This window comes from Aythya marila, assembly GCF_965140915.1.
Source record: "Aythya marila genome assembly, chromosome: Z".
Lineage (NCBI taxonomy): Eukaryota > Metazoa > Chordata > Aves > Anseriformes > Anatidae > Aythya > Aythya marila.
Window position 1 is genome coordinate 62,528,713 of NC_139080.1, and position 23,324 is coordinate 62,552,036.

The 23,324-nt window shown below is 40.1% G+C and overlaps 1 protein-coding gene across 2 annotated transcripts in view; it reads left to right on the forward strand.

Annotated features, from left to right (window-relative positions):
- DCP2 (decapping mRNA 2) overlaps positions 1-23,268 on the forward strand; it is a 36,923-nt gene extending 13,655 nt beyond the window's left edge. Inside the window, exons 2-11 of one of the 2 annotated variants that reach the window (XM_082784245.1) lie at positions 7,456-7,607; positions 9,209-9,336; positions 9,817-9,915; positions 12,334-12,486; positions 13,283-13,395; positions 13,504-13,611; positions 14,203-14,323; positions 14,628-14,735; positions 16,401-16,452; positions 17,493-23,268. In XM_082784245.1, the coding sequence (XP_082640371.1) occupies positions 7,456-7,607; positions 9,209-9,336; positions 9,817-9,915; positions 12,334-12,486; positions 13,283-13,395; positions 13,504-13,611; positions 14,203-14,323; positions 14,628-14,735; positions 16,401-16,452; positions 17,493-17,656 (1,198 nt within the window). In that variant the 3' untranslated portion in view covers positions 17,657-23,268. Of the gene's footprint in view, positions 1-7,455; positions 7,608-9,208; positions 9,337-9,816; positions 9,916-12,333; positions 12,487-13,282; positions 13,396-13,503; positions 13,612-14,202; positions 14,324-14,624; positions 14,736-16,400; positions 16,453-17,492 lie in introns of both variants that reach the window. The other variant, XM_082784244.1, reaches the window with a different exon arrangement.
- Positions 23,269-23,324: the final 56 nt, after the last annotated feature.

The window sequence follows — 23,324 nt, forward strand, 5'->3', positions numbered from 1 at the left end:
AGTTACCCGTGAAAATAAAAGGTTAGTTTACAATTGTAAGCTTTTATCCCGCTCAGAGTCCACTATGAGATTTTTCTCTTCGATTTCAACTTACAGCAAGTCTTCTGTAGGAACAGCCTCCCAGGTACTAGGGTCGACGGATGCCTTCACTCGAGTATAGTGAGTCCAGCCTTTTTCCACAGTTCTTGCGGCTGTTTCAGTGGTCAGTAACGGTCCTTCCCACTCAGGCCAGAGTTAATTCTTTCCAGGTCCAAATCAGGACCCAACTTCCTGGGTGGTGGTGGTGAATGGGGTTTGTGGGGTTTGAGCCAACAGCCCACGGATCCCGAGAGATGACAAAGAAGAGGACAACTCCAGAACAGAGTTCTTAAGAAAACTCACTTGTTTTGAATTGTGGTATCTCATCCCTTCTGCCCAGATAGGGCAATCCGAACAGCATCTTGTACGGTGAAATTCCTGTATCCTTTCTCGGTGCTGTTTGAACCTATAGGAGTAAGCATTTTACCCAAAGAAGTCGGGTTTCTAACACTAATTTAGTTGATTGCTTCTTTAATGTCTGGTTCATTAGCTCCACCTTCCCAGAAGAGGAGGCGTGTCAGGGGGAGTGAAAATCCCACCCAATCTCTAAGGCCTGCTTTAACCCTTGCAGTAAAGCTTACACCCATACAGTCACTTGGTCAATTAGGACAAACAAGTAGCTCAGTAAAGTCTACCTGGATACTCTGAAAAAGTCGAATCCCTGGCTCCTGTCCCCCTCTAGGTGGGTTATGGATGACCTTTTTATTTACCCTTTGGCATATGGTACATTCTCTGCATATTTGCTTCACTAAAGTGTACAGACATACTTAGCACAACGTCACACATTGCTTGCACCTCCCAATGACTCTTGATGTAAAACGATTAACATTTGCCTCATTGGTGCTTTATTCAGCGTTTCTCTCCCATCAGGGATTATCCATTTTCCTTCAGACTTCATGGCTCCTGATTCCTTAAAAAAAAATATTTCTTTTAAAACTTTTTAGTTCTTTCTTAATTTTCAACAATTCCCTGAATCCTCTCTGGCTTTACTCTTCATTTTCCTTCAGACATTAAATGCCTTAAATACCTGACTTCTCTTTCTACATGTTGTAATTTATTTTTCAATACTCCCAAGCCCTGCTTTCCCAGAAAGTTGAATAGCTTGTTAGTAGCTTCCTTCACAACTCTTTTCTCCTGTCCTGACAATAAAAAATCATCCACTTATTTGTAACAGTAGTACCTCCTCGGGAGGTTGCAATTGCTGCAAAATCTGTTCTAGAACTTGCCCAAATAAATCGGTGGCCCTGTAAACCCCTGAGGTAAAACTGTCCACCTGTACTGTTGCTTCCGCCCCCATTTCAGGGTCTTTCCAGTCAGAGGTGAATGTATCTTTACTCTCAGGGCCTAAGAACACTCCATTAATAACAGTTATTCCAGTGTAACAGTTTACTATTTGAATGCCCAATTTAATCATCAAATCCCTTCCCAACAAGTTGGTCTGTGCCTTGGGTACATACAATAATTGCCCAGTGATCATTTTATCCCCTAGTGACTCATGGAAAATGGACTCCGCAGTCAGTAGGACTGTACAGTAGGTGTGTTTGTTCAGCGCTGGGCAGCAGGGGGGCAGTCCCGCCAACGTTGTGCACGCCTGACGCAGCAACTTGCCTCGGCTATATGCAGGAAAGAGTTACATATGCATGAAGTTTCACAGTATGCCTATACAAACTCATAACCCGTCCCCACTTCGTATTAAAATTAGCTCCAAGGAGTCATTTCCATAAACTCCTCCCATCTGCGCTTGCGCAGTGTGTTCTGGTGGTGGGTGCCGGGGGTCGTGGGGATGAAGATTGATGACTCTTCCTCATCACCACCAGCTGACCTCTTGTCTTTGCACAGGCTCAGTTGCTCCTTGGCTCTTGTCCATCCGCAGGACCAGTTTCTGCCAGTTTCTTAAGAGAGGCTCACACTCTTATTATGAGACAGACCTTGGTAAGGGGCCCAAGGCTTCTTGATTTAGTTAATTTGCACAACACACCATAGTTAGCAAAGAGACTAAATAGCATCCTAATTTAATGCCGTCAGTGCTCTATCGCTACTTGATAAGATTCTCCTAACTCCCTCTCTCAGTCCCCCCTTTTCTAAAAAGGTAGTAAATTCTTTTATTGTATTCTCCTAACTCCCTCTCTCACTAGTCTCAGCTTGGTATCCCCCCAAAGTGGCACTGTCATCCCAGCCTCTTCTACCCCCATCACATTTAGGGTTTCGTTAGTTAATTTAATCCCTGATGCTTTACAGGCCAGTAATGACCTAGCTGCCCCAGTGTATTGGGTTCGGTGGCAAGGTTTTGGGGGGGGGGGGCTGCAGTGGCAGCCCCCATGAGAAAAATCCAGACGCCTCCCTGTGGCAGATGGACAATTGCATCTGGCCCCAAGGGGGCCTGCTGCTGCCCAGAGCCAAGCCATGAGCGACACAGTCTGTGCCTCTGTGAGAGCACATCCACGAAAACAAACAAACAAACACAAACCTGCTGCTCAACAGCAGCTGGGAGGGCCAGGAGCCAGAAACCTCCCCGCAGACACCACAGTCAGCGCAGAAGGACGGGGAGGAGGCGCTCCAGGCGCCGGAGCCAAAGCCCTCCTGCAGCCTGTGGAGAGGCCCCTGGTGGAGCAGGATGTCCCCCCCCCCACCGCTTCCTGATACTTGGGAAACTGACCAAACACCACAGCAAAGATACCAAAACTTCCAGACTGGTACTTAGATAATGCCTACATCCTCTTTCCCTGCACACTCAACTTCAGACAGCTCTGTCAGACACTACATACCACACCTTTAACACCTTCAGTAACCCTTTTTAACACTTCTGTCTTCCTCCAGCCTGTACTTTCACCAAAGGCTCAGTCATTGGCCAACTCAATTCCATACCTTTCTCCCTCCAGGATGCAGAAACAAAATACCAGTATACCATATTTCATCCCATTTTCCTTCTTTCCTCCTTCTTACACTCAGGATATTCCTATTTGAAGTGGCCAGCCTGGCCACACAAAACATCAAAGCCAGTCCCTGCTAGGATTCAGGCAGCAGCACAGGCAGCCTTCCTTGCCTGCCATTCCTTCATCTCTCTTCCTCTCCTTTCTATCCTGGCCCTGATTCCCCCTGAAGATTTTCTTCCTCTTTCTCCAACCCTCTGCCTCACTACCCACTGCACTGTCACTACCATTACTGTCGCTCTCTGCTTTTCCTTCTCATCTCCCCTCCTGGCACACACCTTCAGGGCCTGCCTCAGGAGAGCCCCCCAGTGACTGTTCACAACATCCCCCCACCTTCTGGAGCATTTTCTGTGTATCTTGCCAGGCTTTAATCACAAAATGAACTTCCAAGTGCCCTTGGGATACCAGGCCCTTAGGACTCACCCCCGAGTACTTTCTCATTCTGACCCCAAGTCTCTCATTTCTGTGTTGCACACTATTATTATTCCAGCCAGGACGGCAAGTGGGTATTTCTGCCCTGCCGGTATGACCCCTGGTCCTGGAGGATGAGCTCTTTCCCATTCTTGTATAGCAGCTCTCCTCCTGATCATTCCCATTTCTTTCCCTGTAAACAACATACTTATAGACATAATTCCTCCCCCCCCCCCCGAGTATAAGTCAGGCCCTAGAAACTGGTCTAATTGTTCAGCTAGGCTGTTGGGGTCCTCAAATCAGACCCGTATTTTGGCCAAAATACTGCTGTTTCCTTAATTGGTTCTTTTGTCCAGACTGATACACAATATTTAGCCTTTTTTTTTTTTCTTTTATCGTCTCCTCTAATTTTGAGATTATTTTTCCAGTTTCTTACTGTTCTTCGGAAAGACCTGTTGGTAGGCACTCCCCCAGGGACATCTCCCTGTCCCCTGGAAGTCATATGTCCCATTTTTCCTAGCCCTTGTCAGTGTGCTGCTACAGAGATTTCCCTCCCGCGGGGTACCACACACTCATGTTCTGATCCTGGAAGATGGGGGTGTACTGCCAAGCACTTCCCTGTGCAAGGGCTCACCGTACACCAAATTTCCAGAGACTCTTCCTTTCTCTCCCTTATCTCACGCTTTATCCGTCTCTGGCCGTGCCCCTCGCGGAGCCACAGAACCGGACTCCACGGATCAGGACTCCACAGAAATACATCTCACTCACACATCACACAGAGTCTCAGCTGACCCCCAAGGCAATACTTAATATTTCTTACCTTGGTCTGTGCTCAGAGTTACCGGATCAATTCTTAAACCCAGAGTGCCTACCTTCTTCCCTTCCCCACTACTCCAAGGATCCTGCCTCTGTAACCAGTCTCGGGCCCTGGGCCCTCTGTCAGCTCTCCGCAGAACCACCACTGTGGATGCACAGGACCGCTGAAATCAGCGGGGCATGCCTTCCTGCTGCTGCGGCGGTGGGGCTCCCCGGCAGGTGACTGGATCCGGGACGAGCCCCCAGATTGTGAGAAACACACCGTAGCCAATAACTTATGCTCAGGTGAGGGTCTCAGTGAAGTAGTAATTTATTCACTGTTGCAATGGCAGGTGCCCCACAAGCAGGAGCGCCTCTACTAGCTCCAAAACAGTTTATATACCCTTTGATGACAGGACCCTCCCCTGTTTCCCCACTGAGTGGGTAATCCAGGTTAACAATCTATCCGATGCTTCACAGACTACACATGTCCTGCGGTTGCCAGCCTGTTAAATTTCAAATCTTTTGACGTTTTTACTGTTTGAAGTGGTGTAATGTTTCTTCACTTATCTGACTTGGCTTGACACCGTGATATTCACCTAATTATTCTGAGGAGTCTGGTTGTCTGCATTTTACCAGGTCGCCTGCTAAGTTTTCTTATCACTGCAAGCATATCGCAGTACCAGATTCCTTACTGTTAAGCGATGTAACTCTGCAAAAACAACATTTCTATTCACACATAGGAAGCATCCTGCTGCTCTACTTACTAGTGGGCTGCAGGGCGGGCACCTGGCCTGTCCTCTGCCCCTTCACTCTGAACTTGCAGTTTGTGCAGCTCTTGCAGACTTGTTTTCTCCTCTCCTCCTCTGCCTGTCCAGCATTTTCCCTCTTACTCAAACCCGTTTCCCCAAGGTGCTGCCATCTCAGCTGCAGGGCCTGGCCGTGCTCTGCAGTGAGGCTGCTGGAGCTGCCTGGAACCGGCTGTGTCGGCACGGGGCAGCCCCGTGACACTTTGAAGTGCCTGTTGTTGGACTTCACTTACTCTAGAAAAGTTAGCTTTTCGATTTGTAAGTAGTATTCTTCATTGTTTTTGCTTTTATTGCCAGGGCTGACATGTAGTACCCAAGCGGAATTAAGAACTTCTGTGTATTGTATCTTCAGATTAATGTTAGCTGCAGTGTAAGAAAGCATCTACTAGTTATGATGTAAAATAGGCTTAAAAAAATAAAAACAACAACTTTGAGCTACCACAGCTTTATATGTATGGAATGTTTTCAGCAGTAATAGAGCCTTCAAGAAGGGAGCAGCGTGGCTGTTATTTACAGCACAAAAATTGCCAAAGAGGAAAATATTCTTGTTGAATTGAATAAGGCTATTCATGTAAGAGTATCTGGTCAAGGACTTTTTTCAATGCAAAGGATAATGAGCAAAGGAGGAATCCATAAATAAAGCACACTGGGACACAAACCAGACAGGCAAGTGATAAGAGGGGCAGCAATGAGAACCAAATCTGATCAGTCTCACTAACTGATGAGGCCATGAGAAAGTGACAGTGTTTATTCCAGTGGTCTGAGTGGGAACCTGTCAATCAGGAAAGAAGGGGAAAGGGGGGAAACCAATAACAAAAATATACAGAGACGCAGGCTCTCTTTCTAGGAAGAGAAAAATGGAGACGGTGACAAGAAACAAACCCCTTGGTTGCAGTGGCTGACGGGCTGTTGAGAAACTACAGGCCCTGCTTCCAGGGAGATCAGGCTGGACCTCACGGCTGACGGAGCCGTACGGACCCACGGGGGGACCTGCAAAGCACGGGTGGGCAGGAGGGGTGTGAAACAGGGCCGTCAGTGTGACTGCCTGGCAGAGCCCTGCACCTGATGGGCACAGTCTGTCCTGTCTTCTTGTGTTGTGCTCAGTCTTTCCTCCACCGTCTGCACGCTGTGGCACAGGTGGGTGTGCTGCAAGCCCCAGCCCCTGGTGAGGTGCGGAGAGGGAGCAGGGTCCTGGCATCGGCATCGGGAGGGCCCATCGCTGTCTGGCCCTGCCGAGCGCCCCGCAGGGCAAGGGGCAGAGGGGCTGTGTCAGGCTGTGGGAGGACGATGTGCAATGTCTGTGTCCTGCAGATCTCGGGATGTTGTCTGTGGGCCTGCACCAGGGCCTGCTGGCTCTACCAGCCCCAGGGCTGGAGGGGATGGTGCAGTGCCCCTCAGGGACAGGGTCCTGCCCCTCAGGGACTGGGTCCTGTTGCAGGTGCACTGTCTGGGGCTGCCTATGTGGCTGGCCACCTCATGGGCTCTGGGACAGGTGCTTGGCCTCACTACCTGCTGAGCCCGAAAACAGGAAAGGGCCGAGGGCTCTGGGCTGGGCAGGAGTGCATCCTTGGCCACAGCTGGTGGAGGAGGAGGCTGCTCATGGCATTCCTTAACGACTTACGCTTGTAAATTTTAAGTAAAGATGTCTGAAGTGTTGTCACTTCTGGCAAAGATATTACAGGCCTTTTTTTTTTTTTTTTTAACCTCAGGAGTTGAGTTTAAAACAGCACTGTCAAATAGTTTAAGTTCAGTCGGGTGAGTGACCATAAATCTCCAAAAGGAAAATTATTTTATTCTTGATCTTAGAATTGATAAATAAAGTTTAACTGTGTAAACAAAATGAGCCATCACAGAGTATTGCTACTCATCTGCTCATCTCTGGAACTGTGTGTGCCAGTATCTGGGCTGAAACATAAAGCAGGCTTGAAAAATAAACCAACTGTCCACTTTCTGTTCCAGATTGAGAAAACTAATGGGACCATACTGAGTTTTAAAACTTGTGTGAATTAATAGTTCACTGTGTTTTTCAGTGAAAATAGACATCTGTGTTTAACTTGTATCCAGAAGAAATGTATAGACTTGTTATCAAGAGTTCGCAGATGTTCTTCACTGGACATTTAAAAATGTTTTCATTCTTGTAGCTGTTCACATAGGCTGTCCTTCCCCTCCCTGTTTTCACAGTACTTAATTTACTTAGTTCCTTGTAATTGATTTTTGTAGAAGAACATCACGATCCATTTTCTTTCTTGATGTTCAAAGTTTTATTTTCTTAAGAAAAAACTTTTGCTATCCAGACCTCCAGGAAGATCTGTTGTGCTGTGTTAATGGATCAGGAATTCCACTGCTGTAATGCATTTTTGTTTTCAGATTTGTTTAAATCAATAGACTTGGCTAATCATGCTTTTATTTTTTTTTTTTTAATTTCTTGGCAGTCGATTTATTTTGCACATTCCAAGCGAAGAGAGAGACAATGCAATCAGAGTATGCTTTCAGATTGAACTTGCCCATTGGTTTTACTTGGATTTCTACATGCAAAACACACCAGGATTACCTCAGTGTGGGATAAGAGATTTTGCGAAAGCTGATATCCTTTTTATTACTGTGATTGTTTTCTGTCTCAGTGGTCGAAGTATAAACTGAATATTGTTAACAAAACTTTATACCTGCAGCAGGAAAATGACAGTTCATGTGTTAATGATTAAAAAGTACTATTGCTGGATTTATGATTTTTATCTCTTCATTGCTTTCATAATTTTGTGGCATCCATAGAAGAGATGATTCTCATTTGGCTTAAGACTGTGGAAAACAGGTAATTTCTCTGAGGATTTTTCCTTATGGCTGCAGTTTGACAGAGCAGGTGGGCTTCAAAGATGAGGTGCTGGAGCTCTTCGTGGTGTTTTCTCTCCTTTATTTAATCTCTTTCCAAGGAAATGCTGATGTAAATATTAAGCTGAAGATGGTATGTGTTCCCTGATGGGTAGCTGCATGTATTTGTGTCACAAAAAGATGCTGCTAGAAACTGTTCTGTTGGCAGGAGAAAGGACATATGACTACTAAATTCATATGGTTAACTTCCGCTTTTTTTTATTGTTCAAAAGGCCTGATAAAACTTAGACAATGTAGTCCTCATGGGGGAAAAGCTCATAAAGTAAATTTCATGCCAACATCCAGTAATTGTTTTATTGGTAAGCTTTTCTCATTGATGTGGGACTGGGTGCTGCTTCTAATTTTCATGATACCTCTGCTTTCACTAACCAAAATATTCCTTGTTAGTTTGATAATGAAATTCTACTTTAACAGTGAACTGTAGAAATGTGATTTATTTCTTTTTTTTTTTTTTCTTTTTGATGTTATGTGGTTATTTTTTAAAGTAGATTTTTTAGATTATAACAGTTTTCAGATCAGCATAATTTCTCTGGCAGTCGTAGGCTGTGCAGGAAAAATACAGTAAGACAGATAATATTCATTCATTATATCTTTTGCTCTCTGGCTTACATTTGCTAAAAAATGTTAGTTCTGCTGCAGTGTCTTGTGTACACTACTAATGAATGTTTGAATGTTTCTTATTGGCAGTATAGTTTTGTATATAATATAGTAACTTTCTTCTTTGTTTTAAAGCTTTTGTAGATTCCCTTTGAAATTTTAGAGTTATAAAAGTTCTGTTCTTATTTTCTCTGTGTGGTGAGTTTTGATAAAGTGTATTAAATTTAGATTTCTGTAACATGATGCCATTAAAAATAGTTTTAAAATAGGAAATGCTTAAGAATGGTTTCTGCACAGTAGACTAACAAATGATTGTGCAAAAATTTCTCCACTTAAACCAAGAGAGAGAGTATTTTTGTCTCCCATTAGTTTCAAAATGTAAAAATTTTTAAGACTAACACATTTAAAACAGCAGTTATGTGGATATCTTTTCTTCAAAATTAGAAGACACTTTCAAACAAGCACCGTCTTTTTTTCATCTTTTAATTGGCTTGCATTAGAATTGCCAAATTACTCAATTAATGCTTTTTTAACTTTTGATTTTGGTAACGGATTTTCCATGATACTTCCAACTTACAAGATGTTGCATGTGAAAGTACTAGGAGGATAGTGCGTGGTTATTGTAAATACTGGAACGGCTATCTTTTGTTTAACTGCCAGTGATTGGTTACCCAAGTTTAGCTTCCTTGACTGCTGCTGTACTCTTCAATCACTGCCCTTTTTTACTGCCTCAAGGTGAAGACGTACAAAAGGTTTTAGACGAGTGGAAGGAATATAAAATGGGAGTGCCAACCTATGGTGCAATTATTCTTGATGAGACACTTGAAAATGTAAGTATGAATATGTAAATATGTAAATGTAATGTAAATATGAATATAGTTTCGAAGAGCTGGGGGGAGGATGGCGTGTGCTGGCAAAAGTAATCTTTGTACTTTACATTTTGTAATTTTGTAGTTTACGTTTGTTTTCTGGTTAAAAAAAAAAAAGTGCACACTTCAGATTCACAAAAAAATGACAGATATTTGACACTGAGTGTGTACAAAAATAGAATATGGGAATAAGATATAGAAGACAGTCTCTTCTGCTTGCTTTCCTATTCAGTTTTGCTTCTTTATTCGGAGTTACATGATTTCATTAAAAAAATAAAAATCTGCAGTTTTTGCTAGAACACAGAAAACCTAATGGGTTCCTCCTCCAGGCTGAAGTCACTGTTCTGGGGGGTCGGAAGCAGAGGACAGCGAAGGGAAGAGAATTAATAGAAATCAATTAGAACAGTCTGTATTGACAGATGTCTTTACTGTATTTTGCAGGTTCTTTTGGTTCAGGGCTATTTAGCAAAGTCTGGCTGGGGATTTCCAAAAGGGAAAGTAAATAAAGAAGAGGCTCCTCATGACTGTGCTGCTAGAGAGGTAAGTTAAAAATCAGCTTAAGGGAACCAAACTTTTTTTTTTTTTTTTTTTTAAAAGTTATGTAAATGAAGCTTTGCTGAGAGCAGGATATATGTGGTAGATGAAAAGACGTGTTACTTAGGTATGTCTTCTATTGAAATCAGGTAATTGTTGCAGTCTTCTGCTGTAGCTTTTAGTGCTTTTCTGAGTGATCACCAAGGGTGTGATTAACTAGTTTAAAATCGGTGTTGATGTTTTTCATTGTCTTGTACTAACATACTATGTTAAATGAATGCTGTTTTTGAAGTTCAGTTCTGAACTATTAATTGACTTCTAAATATTACTTTTGGTGCTTGGAAAATCTGAGGTACTCCATGGCTTTTTGAATATTAAGCTGAGAGGCCACTGCACATACAAGGTGATAGTAGAATGGGAATTTAGCTTGTATGAGAGCTGGGCTGTGTAAAGAGACTGAAGAGATGAGATGGAGGTTGTAGAAGATTATGGAAAAATTGTGAAGAGCTTTTATTCAGTGATAAAGGAACAAGCAACAATATTGATATATGGCAATTAAGTGCTAAAGAAAACAATCTGTGAGGTATATTGCCGCAGCAGATAGTAGAGCTTCATGTTGAAAATAGTCTGCGTTTGTACCAGTATTGTTCTTTCACAATGTTCCTCTAACATAATGCATCTCGAACTTAAGAGAAGGAAAACAAAAGTGAGGGAAAACAGCAAGATGCTTTAATTTTCTTCATGGTTGGACTGAATTTGTATCTGAGGAGTTGTGGACCTTTCTTAAATATGCCTCTTGAAGAAGCATGAATGTAAAATTCAGCATTTCTGATTTGCTGAGGGTAGTTTCCATACCCCTAAGATATTTAGGATTGATTTGGAAAAACAAAATAAAGTGTTAGATCTTAACACTACACTTTTATGCAACAGGCATGTATGAGAATTCCTTTCACGTTAGCACTCCTTATTTTTCAGTGTAGAGTGTTACTTATATAGTATTGGATAGCTTGCCAAGTGAAATACTTGAGCAGTGTATGCAGTGGGCTATCATAGCACAACTCAAGGGATGAGCAGAGACTTAATAAGGTTAAACTAATTATTAAATGCATGTCTTATGCTCCCCCAACACACCATAAATAGATTCTTTGATTAAAATTTTGTTAGGCAGTTGCTTCTGTGGTGTTTTTATTTCTCCTTTTTTTTTTGTTGTTGTTGTTTTATATTTTTATTTTTCAGTCTAAAGGGTTACAACTGAAGGGCAAGGAGAAAATAAAAATATATGGACCACAAACAGTGGGTATAGCATTTAAAGTGGACACAGTTAGACTGGGAAAATAGTTTGATGTTTCTAATTTGGAGAATATATTATAATACGCTAGTGAACAACACTGTTGTTTTGATCTGTTTCCATGAAGGTAAATTGTCATTGTGGATGAACTTGCACATTTTTCAAAGCTAACATGTTGCCAAACATTGTAATGTCCGTAAAATGTGTGTGTAAACCTTTTTTTTTTTTTTTTTCTTTTTTTTTTTTTTTTCTGGAGTCAGCACAGGTCTAAAACTTTTAACTGCACCTACATGTGGTCTAATTGAAGAGGTCTGCTCTGGGCAGTGCCTAGACGGTTCAGTTGTACTGCAGAAGGAATAACCATACTATACGGTTAACCATTTAGGCAAAACAAGTTTCTACAATGAATTCATTTAAATCATCTGGAAGAATCAGGAAGAATAAGGACATTATGCTTGTTATTTTTTGAACTCTGCTGTTCCTAATGCAGTTACACATTAAGATTTGCTTGGTTTGCTTTTGACCTTTACATAAGGGTTTTTAGTACTAATTTGAAGACTGGGTGTCAGTTATTTACTTTGTATTAAGATCTTGAGTATTTTTTAATATTTGTGCTTAATTTCCTCTACATTTTGAAAAATTGAACTTGAAACCATTTTGCTGATATTGATATATGCACTTGACCACAAGACATTTTAAGTATTACCTGCTGTAGCTACTTCATGTGGTTATTCAGTTTTATTTTTTTTGTTTTACATATTCACAGGCAGGACCACATGCTGTGTAGTTTCTAGTCAACACATCACTGTTTCAGGAAACAGCTAAGTTAATGTAAAAGAGCAATGCACGGCTCTGGAGCTTTAAACTTCACAATTTAATAGAAGAGGCTTCACTGAAGATGCTGTCCTACTGTTTAGTTCTAAATCTGGTCTGTAAAAATTTGACTGAGGAGTCCTACCTCTGGATTACTGGCAGTGGGGCTTAACAGCCTTTTCTGTTTCATGTACCTGTGGCTCTCTTCTTCAGTTGCCCGCTGTCATGAGTAGGTCAGAAAACTATTTGTGTCTTGCCTTAGGATGATAGGTCCTAAAAGGATAAATTTAAATATATGCATTGATATCATTTATGTTTTTCAGGTGTTTGAAGAAACGGGGTTTGACATAAAAGATTACATCAGTAAAGAAGAATACATTGAGCTGCGAATTAATGATCAGTTAGCACGGCTCTACATCATTCCAGGAGTTCCCAAGAATACAAAATTCAACCCCAAAACCAGGAGGGAAATTCGGGTATGTTAACTTGTTTAGTTTTGTGGATACCTTATTGTGGAGGTTGGCTTTTAAAGCTAATAGTCTGTGAAATAATGAAACCAACAAACATGATGAATTCTTGAAATACTAATTACAAATAGTGTTTTGTCACTGTAGAGTCTTGTCATGTTGTTGCAACTCTAATGGAAAGACTGATTCTTAACAATCTCTGGCATCTCCATTCGTCACGAAAACAACATTAGTACATGCAGTCAAACTGGAATTCCCTCCATCTTCTTTCTTAGGTAGTCTATGTGCTAATTATTTCATGGTATTCCTACTTTATTATTTTTATTATTATTATTCTATAACAAAACCTGAAACTTGTACAGCAAACTTCATTCCCTGATTTCTGATAATTTTTGAGCTAGTATTGGTAGTCTGGTTTTGATTTTAAATATAAGCAGCAAGAATACTAGTGTCTTGGAAAATTATTTGAAGCCACTACCATTATTTACTGCATCTGGTGTGTAGTGAGTTTTTTGTTTGCTTGTTTACTGAAATTCATATTCAGAATTTAGTTGCTGGCTGATATATTTCATGTTTTAGTTATGTCTTGGAATGTGTATGAGGTGTACCATCCATTACTCTGTAGCTGCTGTCAGAAGAACAACCCCATCATTAGTTAACAATTTGTAGAAAAAAACTTGCAGTATCATAATAAGCCTTTCATTGTAATTTTTTAATTAAGCATAGTAAGTTTGAAATGTGTTTGTAATGTATTTTCTGCAGCAACAACAGTGGTTTATTTTGATTTTATTTTTCATTTTTCTAGAATATTGAGTGGTTTTCCATTGACAAATTGCCATGCCACAGGAATGACATGACCCCCAAGTCCAAGCTAGGTCTGGCACCTAACAAATTTTTTATGGCCATTCCTTTCATCAGGTATGTTCAAGATGAAGCAAATGCTAGGCCAGTGCCTTTCAGAAAACTTTTAATTCTTTAGATTTGTTTTAGCAAATAGATCATATTGAACTTCTGCTCACTTACCAGGCCACTGAGGGAATGGATTTCCCGAAGGAATGGAGATTCCTCAGAGAGTGACAATGGTGTTTCATCTACAGTGAGCACACCCGCTAAGCCCAATTCGGAAAAAGCTAGGTAAGAACCAGGTCAGTTTAACATCTCTATATCCTTTCTGCAAAATGTTGGTCATATGAAGCCAATCGTCCTTTCTCTGAATATTTCTATCCTAGTAATAGAGTTGGCTAATTATAAATAAATAATTACAGGTGTATCTTACAGGCCTGTGAACAGGATGAAAACTTAATAATTAGCGTCATGACGTGCTTTTTGGAAAATTCTTCAGTGTGATAGAACTGACAGAATTCCTTGAGTCCAGTGTATGGGATTACCCTCCCTTTTTGGTTCATCTAAGCTAGAAGTAGTAGAGCAAATTTTAAAACCTGGACTCACAAAAAGAAGGCTTTACTCCAGTAATTCAGATCAGGTTAGCACCAACGCTCATTAAAAATGATGACGTGAGACTAGCTTGCTGTCTGTGCAGAACATAAGCTTCCTACCAGCAGTCAAAACAATGCAGTATGAATGCAGTGATCTTTGTTACAGCTTGTACTCTAGGTTACTTAAACTTGTCTTCCAGATTACTCTCAAAATGCAGAAAGTTCTTCATTTCAGTTCTGCTACCAATAGCTCTTAAGTTGTTTTTTAACCTCTGTTTTCACGTACTAGATCCAAACCTCGTGGTAGTCAGCAGGTGCTCACAGATGGCACAGGAGAGCAGTGCATGAAGCCAAAACAAACACAAAAGCCATGCAATCATCCTGAAACGTCTGAAGTGTTAAAAACAAAGGTAGGTTGTTTCTTAGGCAAAAGTATGTGTCTGGACTATTTAAGACCAATGTCTTTGTTCATAAGTGTTCCTCCCTGGAATTGAAATACTGAATTTTAACACTATAGTATGCAAATTAGAACATTAAAATAAAATTCTAGGGGGTTTCTCAGATTGTTTGCTTGCTACTGACAGTAGAGGTGGTGGGTGTCAGGTGGTAGTTGCGTTATGTCAGTTTTAGCTGATAAATAGCGATTGTCAACAAACAATTTTTGATGCTGCCATTTAAACTCTTCCTTCTACTACCTTTTGGACATAATAGCAGAGTCAGAACTTGAGGAGCAATGGCAGAAAGCAGAATCAAGACACTGCCACACAGAAGAAGAGAACAAATGGAGTCCACAGTCAACCAGCAAAGCAAAACCACACCTTGGTAAGAAAAACCTAGTGGCTATCTCATTAACAAGTTCCAGTAGTGCTTAAGAAATTTACAGGCAGAAGTCCTGCTGAGAGAAACTGCTTATTGCTTGAAAATATATTTTAACAAAATACTTAGTAAGTGTCTGTGGGAGGATGACATTTCTTACCTTAGAGCATACAGATCTATAGACGATGCATCCTTCCTTTAAAGTTTGCATTTTGGAACCAAGGCTTATTGTTGAAAATAGCAGCCATGTCGGCAGACAGTTCTCTGCAGCTTTCCAGGTTCCAGCCTACCACAGGATGCCATAATAAGTCAATGTAGGACATGTCTGACATGTTTATGTTTTGTAAACAGTTTTGTCCTACAACAGTTTGATACAAAGTGTTAATGCTTATATGTTAATGTTTATTATCTCTCTCCTCAACAGCAAAAAACAATGAGATACAGACTTGCCTTGATCTCATATAATTTTTAATCAAATACTGGAATTACACTTAGTCAGTTGCAGCATGACATTCTTGGTTTATTACCTTTCCCTTGCACCAACTAAATATCCTTGTCCCCAAAGTTTTGCTGGATGGGAGAAGGTTCACTGAGAAACCTGTTTTACAACATCATTTTGATTTTTCCCCCCACTATTCTTTATGGCTCTCTCAGTCTGTGTTGTTGGCTTTTGTGCAGCATTGAGCTGCATGCACTGTTCTCCATGCAGATCAGCTTGCTTTAATTTTTCTAGATTACTGGCTTTAAGATAGATTCTTCTCATTCTGGGTTGCAGTTTCTACCTTCTTTCTGTTTTTCTTGTAAAAGTGCTGAAAATGTAACTACTTTCGTCCTGTTGATTTTTCATTCTTTTCATAGCAAGAAACAGTTAACTGCTTTTAGGTCTACAAGTAGAAGAAAGAAAAGCCAAGGAATTGACTGGCCAGAAATTTGGCTGTGTAGAAAAACGTGTAATAATGGAAATCTGTAGGATCTTGATGGAAACAAATGGAACTGTTAATACTCTACTGTGCAGGTTCTTTACAGACTTTGCTAAACACTTATGTGGTGTTTCATTTGCATTTTCATGATTGCCAGTCCTTTGAAGTTTAAAGACTTCACGTCCCAGTGATAACATTTTAATGCTGTTTGGAGGCCTGGGACTCTTAATTTGCATAGTGCAAAGGACAATACTTTTCTCTGTATTTGTGTTCGTAGAGCAGCATACCTAAGGCTAATTCTTTTCCCTGGAGAATTCTAATTTTGCATCCCTAATACATGCTAATCTAAGTGGCGGTGGCTGCCTGCTTGCAAATACACACCCCTTGTGTTTTGAGAAAAGCAGATTGAAGAACAGGCTTATGCATATGCAACTTCAAGTCCATACCATCATGCTGCAAGACCTTTGGGGCTTACAGTATTTAGAAAACAGTCATTTTTTTTTTTTATTTAAAAGCTTGCATTTTAAGAATGATCGGTCAATTGCTACAAGATTGCAATGCTTCTGAAAGACTTGTGGATTTGATGCATACTAAAGTAATGAATTCATCCTGAATTACAAGTAAAACGATTCACACAGGCGGTGTATCAAATCAAATATATCACACCTCTTAGCTGACACTTAAGCTATACTTCCAAGAAAGGGATTTTTTTTTTAAATTAAGAGTAATACGTGTTTTTTCTCTTAACCAGAAATGTGAAAAAAAGCTTCATCCAAGAAGACTTCAAGATAACTTTGAAACAGGCGAGTATACTCTGAATTTCCATCCAAAGTCATAGAATCATAGAGCCATTTTAGTGTGGAAAAGACACGTAAAGATCCTTAAGATCATTACATCCAACCATGACCAGACACTGACAAGTCTACCACTAAACCATTACCTTAAGCACCACATCCATGCCTCTTAAATACCTCCAGAGATCACAGAATCAGAGAATTGTAGGGGTTGGAAGGGTCCTCAAGAGATCATTGGGTCCACCCCCCCTGCCAAACAAGGTTCTGTAGAGCAGGTTTCCAGGTAGGTGTACAGACGGACCTTGAATATCTCCAGAGGAGACTCCACAACCTCCCTGGGCAGCCTGTCCCGGTGCAGATTTATGCACTGAAGTTGTGTATTAAAAGCTGAAAGCACTGACTAATGATGGTTGCGGTTCCTTCCTTGTATATCAATCCAAGTGCTGTAAAGCCGTATTTTTCTAAGGAAGTCTGAGTTCCTCTTTATTTGGTTAACTTAATGTGATGCAATCATGTCGGTTTTACAGTTCTTCTAATTGTGAAAATTCCCAGATTACACTGTGTTGCTGGGTGAAGAGTACCTAAAGACTAGTTTAGGAAAGTAGCATCTCAGTTGACAGTATGCTGTTACTTAAATGTTGGTTGAAGGCTTTCTGTCCTGCTAACAATAAGCTGCAGTCAATACAGGGCTACTTCGGAGTGCTTACACAGTGCTTTACTTCTGCTCAGAAAATAGGGCCACATTTCTTTCCTTTACATCATGATATACATTGCAAAGCAGTAACCTGTGGGTAAAACTGGCTCTTGAAAGTGGCCCCAAGTTGCTGTGACTTTAAGATTTGTTCTAGCCACTAGATGACTTGTAAGTATGGCTGTTTGATACACCTTTTTCTGTTTGTGACCATGGAAACAGACTTTTTCGTAAATACTAATTAAATGCGCATTACAGGTACAGCCTTGTATTGTCATTGATTCTTTCACTGATAACTAGACATCTAAAATTTGTTCCATGTTTTTTTTTTTTTTTTTTTTTTTCCCTCTGTAAACAGATGCAGCACATGAGATGTGTTCTTCCAGTGAAGACCCGGTGGCAGAAAACATAGAGGGGAACTCTGTGGCATGCAATGGCAATTACAAATTTGCTTTCTCATCAAGAGCTTTCTTGAGTTTCAAGTTTGACCATGATGCCATAATGAAATGTTTTGACCCCTGAGTTTATTATGAACAAAGATCAGACTTGCCTATAGCAATTGCGGGGGGTTCTTATCCAGCCTTACTCTTTCTCAGGAGTTTTTTTTTGTTGTTGTTGTCGTTGCTGTTTTTTCTTTATTTTATTATTTGTTTTTAAATGCAATGCAGGGACTGACTGGTGGTTTGGAAGGGTTTGTTCTCTTTGTAGTACGGGAGTGGCATAGTCAAGTGTTGCACTTTAAATGCAGTATAGCCTTTGTCCACAAAAGTACCTTTCCAGTGTTCAGTTAACTTGTTCCTAGCTGTGCATTAGAGGGCATTCTTTTTTCCTCATTTTTTTTTAACTTGCTGTGTGTTTTTTAGATTGTCATTGACATTGACTTTTTTGTACTGTTGGAGTATACCAGCTTGCTAAACTTTTAACTGCTCTGATATAAATTATTGGACTTGTTAGTCATTATTTTATAGTACATTGCAATATTATGACAGTGGCAATGAAGCTGATTCTCAGAGGACTCCTCTCTCTGTCCCAGTAATTTTGAAACCATAAGTTGCACATTTCAAACCTAGCCTCAGTCTGTCATCCTTTCTTTTTCCTGGTGGCTTGCCCACAATATCTTCCCTCGCACTGAAAGTCAATTTCTGTTGGCTGGCAATCAGTAGTACTTGAGTCAAATTTATAGCATGACTTCTTCTGTACCTACTCTGCCTCTGTTTCCTGTAAGGATACACAAACTGGGCAGAGCTTAGCCTTTCAAGGTGTCTAGCTTCAACTCATGCACTGTCCCCAGCTGGGTAAAAAGAAGTTGAGAAAGTGTTGTGTTATCCCAGTTGTAGCTGCTTTCGAAAAGAAAAGCTCAAACTTCGTTTGTGGGAAGTTACTCATGTAGAATTTATGCTGAATGTAAATAAGCCTCTGTAGATCTTGCCAGGAGGAAAGCAGGTGCATGGATAATAGAATCATTGTGTGACACTAAAAGGCTTAATCAGGCTTGCAATAACTATTCTAAGGATGTCCAGTATTGTATTCTGTGCTGTTGTCCTCGGTTCTCTTGTGTAGTGTATGCTCTGTATATAGTCGTATTGAATTGCACTTGCAGTTAGCATTTAAATGATGTAGCCTCAGTCTTTTGGAGCTACAACGCTTTCTTAGTAAAAATATCAAAGATCTGAAGAAAAATAAAATCGTAACAGTGGAGGTGATGAACTGTTAACTGTTACATCACCGTCATGATTCCAGTTAGGGTGTTTCGAACACAAGCTTTGCAGTTGAGAGAAATGCACTGAACTCACTTGTTACAGCAGCTTGTGGTGCCAAGCATAGTGTCCCAGACTTAAGAATTGATTCTTCTCTAAAATAAAGGTGAGCAATTGGTAACTTCCTAGTTGAATGAACTAGGCCTTCCTCTCTCGTTCAGAGTGTATGCTCATGCACTGAGTCTTTATGCAACTCATGTGGCATCCAAAAACACAATCCTGGTCTTCCTTCAACTTCCCTACTTCATCTATTACCTAGTGGTTTTCCTCAGAAATAGCTTTAGAACTATCTTCTGCTTTGTTTACCTGCCTGACACCAGGTGATTTGGGACTCTAATGCTGTAATGCTTTTGGCAGAAGGAACCCTGGACTTCTGTATGAGTTAACAGGAGAAACAGACTGCAGCATTTCCTCCTTTTGGAGGACGAGAGTCCTGAGGGCCTTGTCTTTCAAGACCAAATCATGAAATAACTCAATCTAGCTTTGTCTCACCTTGTTTAAAAAAAAAAAAAAAAAAAAAAAAATCCAAAGGATGTAGAAAGCAGTAAATGGGTAAATAGCAGTAGTTGAGAAGGTGGGATAATGCTGGAGGATGTTATGTTACTCAGCTTCAGGTGAAAAATAACCTTTAGTTACTTTTCTAGTGCAAATAGTTGATTTCCCAGCAAAAGTGCCTTTACTCACAGTGAGGCAGAAGTTTGTATTCATATCATGAGGCTGCTACTGCCTGTGGAGTTAGCAAGACTCTCCTAAGGCATGATTCAATATCAGGCTGCGGGAATCTTTAATAAGTAGGTTGACTTAAAATATATATATATATATATATATATAAAAAAGAAAAAAAAAATCAGTTATTTCATTTAGTGCTCTGTGAAATAAGGGGAATGCTGATGAAACAGTGAACTTCTGTTGTCACAGACAGATGGAAGTCTTTAAAATGAAGCAAGCATGTCCTGCGAGCAGGAGATGCTGACTGCCCTCTGTGTTCACTGGGTCGTTTTTGTCGTAGTGACAGCTCGGTGCAGTGTAAGAGAAGCTGGTTGCTTTGTGAAGCAGCCCAAAGTGGGGCTCATTCATGTCATGATCTTAGTAAATCTAGCCTTAATGTGAGTTGCGGATAAATGTGATAAATATGCAATAACTTTTACTTCCTTGTATAAGGGTACTGTTCCTTGTAGCAGCATTGCTTTTCTGCTTCCTCAGTAAGGTTGCTAAAACAACAGGAGTGCGGCAGCATGTGACCTACCCTTTGGTTTCCATCATGCCCCGCACTGTGAACACTTTGGATTGTTTACTATTACTAGTTCATGTTCTTATTTCGCCATCATTTTATAATTAAGTATATTTTCAAGTTTAGAAGTATACAGTTTACATTAGTTTCTGTAAAACAGTGAAGAAATTACAAGTGAGGTATAGATTTCAGTGAGTTTTTATTTCCTGGGAACTAGACACAGAAAAATGAGTAACTGTTTGCATGTCAGACTCAAGCTCATGTCAAGATACTTGAAAATTAAACATTACTCCATTTATGCTTAGGGCTAAAGCAATTCAGAATGCTTGCCTAGAAGGGGTTATTCAGAGTATGATTGGTCACTCAGTGTTCTTGAAATTAAAGAAGACATGGAATTAACCAAACTTTTAACTAAAACAAAACAAAACAAAACAAACAAACACCTTTGGGTACCGGGAATGAATCTAGTACTAGTTTGCAGTTTCTAGAACGACATAAATTCCATGTTCATTGTGAAATTTCAGCCATCTCTCCTTTGCAGAGTGGTTTGAACTTTGACTGAAGAGTGATTTGCCTAATTGAATTAATTATGTCCTGTGCTGAAATACTAACTTCAACTCCTTGATGCACATGCATGCTTTTTAAAGTATCTGTGTCTTGTGTAGTTTGAAGTCAGGAAATAGCAGTGTTGAGAAGAGGGTAAATAGCTTTATTTACTGCACAATCAAAGTATTTCTTTTTTATACAATGTAAATTTCTTAGACCAAACTTGCAAAATTGCTTGTAATAGAGTTCTGGGCCTAGTCATTGTTTCAGGCTTCTGTGCTGTGCTCCAACTTTCCTGATGTGATTTAGTGAATTGAGAACAATGCTTACAGTTTCTTCCTTCACCTACTTGCAGCTGTAATTTATGGAACAGTTGCTTTTGAAAACAAGGCAGGATTCGGGTTTGGCTGTTCCTAACAGACTTGCTCTCAGATTGGAAATTATTTTTTCCAACCCTTACTCGCTGTAGTAGGTTTGCTTTTAACGATTTGCAGTGTATAGCAGCACTCGTGTCATTCTGGTGTAAAGAGCAAGAGCCTACATTAAGAACCCAAGCTCCAGTAAATACCCTGTGGTACAAAATGGTCTTGCTGCTCCACGGGTGACTGGCTTTCCAGTTGTTGGGTCAGTGAGCCATTTAATTCTCAGCTACCTGTTTGCTGTTTGTTTTTCACAAATTCTGAGCAACAGAACTTTTTTTTTTTTTTTTTTTTTTTTTTTTTTTTCCAGAGGTAAAGTCAGGTGCCTTCATCTTTTAAATAAGGAAGTTAAACTGTAAACTTGTTCAGAAGTTCAAGACTATTGAGAGCTGGTAGAATAGCCTCTCTTGTTGATTTAGAAGCAGTTTATTTACAGGAATTTGAGCTTGCACTGTTACTGTTAAAGGGTCTGGTGCTTATACATGACTTCATACTAATTTCAGATTGCTTTTGTTATTACAATATGTCAGCTTTTGAAGCAACCAAAATTATTTAAGATGTGGTAAATTTCTACTAAATGAAGGTGCTTTAACAGTAAATGAGGCTTGGCGATGTCACTACTCTTGCATAGTAGGTTTCTGTCCTTATGCATTTATAGCAATAGTCTAGGTCAGGAATGAAAGAAGTAGGCTAAATGCTCGTACTTGCACTGTTCTCCATACTGTACATAAGCACTGATAGATACAGTAGTACTCGTGCTGTGTGTGCATTTCACTGTTTCAAGTAGGTTGTGAACTTATAAGCAAGACAACATTTGTAGCAATTACGTTGGCCATATTCAAAATCATGCAAGATAAAATGTCTTGGATTAGTCAGAGTACATGAAAAATGAATGCTTGGGTTGTAACGTGTCTTTTCATTGAAAGTGTTAGGTTAAACTAGACCAACTGTACAGGTTCCACCTTGCAGGAACACCTGTCTTCAAACAGCTCTCAGCTGTGGACTGCTGGGAAGGAAGTGTAAGAGCCTTCAATTCATCCCTCAGTACTCGGGGGGCGGGAAGTGTGTCTTTCTGTAATCGTCAGGAATTTTCAGGGTACAGAATGCTTAAAATTGAAAAGGTCCGCCCTGAAATGTATGGAAAATACTGATGAGTATTTTATCATTCTTAAGCATTTACATTGTTTAGCAGAAGAACTAGCTTTTGATTTGTTCGGTGCCCTGAAGAAAGTGATTACACCCCATGGGGTGTAAATCATTGTAAAACAAGGCATCGATAGCTTTTTAAGAATATAGCTCCTAGAGACTCAATTCTCTATTACACACCTCTCACTGAGAAAAATTTACTTTGCAAGGTTTTTTAAGCATGTTTGAGTAAAATTTTTAAACTAAGGAGATGAACCATTTATTCTTACTGTTGGGTACGTATTTTTGTTATGCAGGAAAGGTTTGTAACATTGCATGAGTAGGCGCTCTCAGCAAATAACTTCTCAAGCCTATACTTAAAACAGGATCCTTAAGTAACTTTACCATGTCTGCATGGCATTGCAGTATGTGGAAGCAGTACTTCAACTGTGAGGAGCAGTCTAGCTGGGTTTGCAAGGCACTTTAACATGAGAAACAAACAAAACAAAACAGACCCCACAGAGCTAGGCGGGGTTTTGTTGGTTAGTTTTGGTGTAATGCTGAATCCTTGTACGTGTTCTAGGACCTAGGCTGACTCAGGAACCGCTGCCCAAAGAAAACTTTTCTGTGCAGCATTGCATGCCTTGCAGAAAAACAGGGAGCCAGTGTTTTATTAATATGGCTCATGCATGATGGGTTATGTCTTCCTCCTGTTTCTTCTAAGCGCAAAGACTTACTCTGTTTTCCTCACTGGTATGTAAGTGGCATATCAGTGCCAAGTGTAAAGTACTTACAGCTAGTTGTGAGTTGAACCTATGTAAAGATTTTATCCAATTTCCATTATGTTGTCTTGAAGAGGGCTTATATTGGTCAGCTCTTCAATTTTAGCAAATAAAATCAGTAACTACCTGTAACAAATGTTGTATTGATGATTGTGATTTAATTGTTATTCAATGATTTGGAAACTGAAGCACACCAGTAAAAAGGCTATGACTAAATTGACAGTTTCTTCTATAATGTAATTTTTCTCTAAAATTAAATGATTTTGTGTATAAACTTAAGTTTGAACATGAGTGTTACTGATCAGTGTGAATTGTGAAATCTGTCCTGTT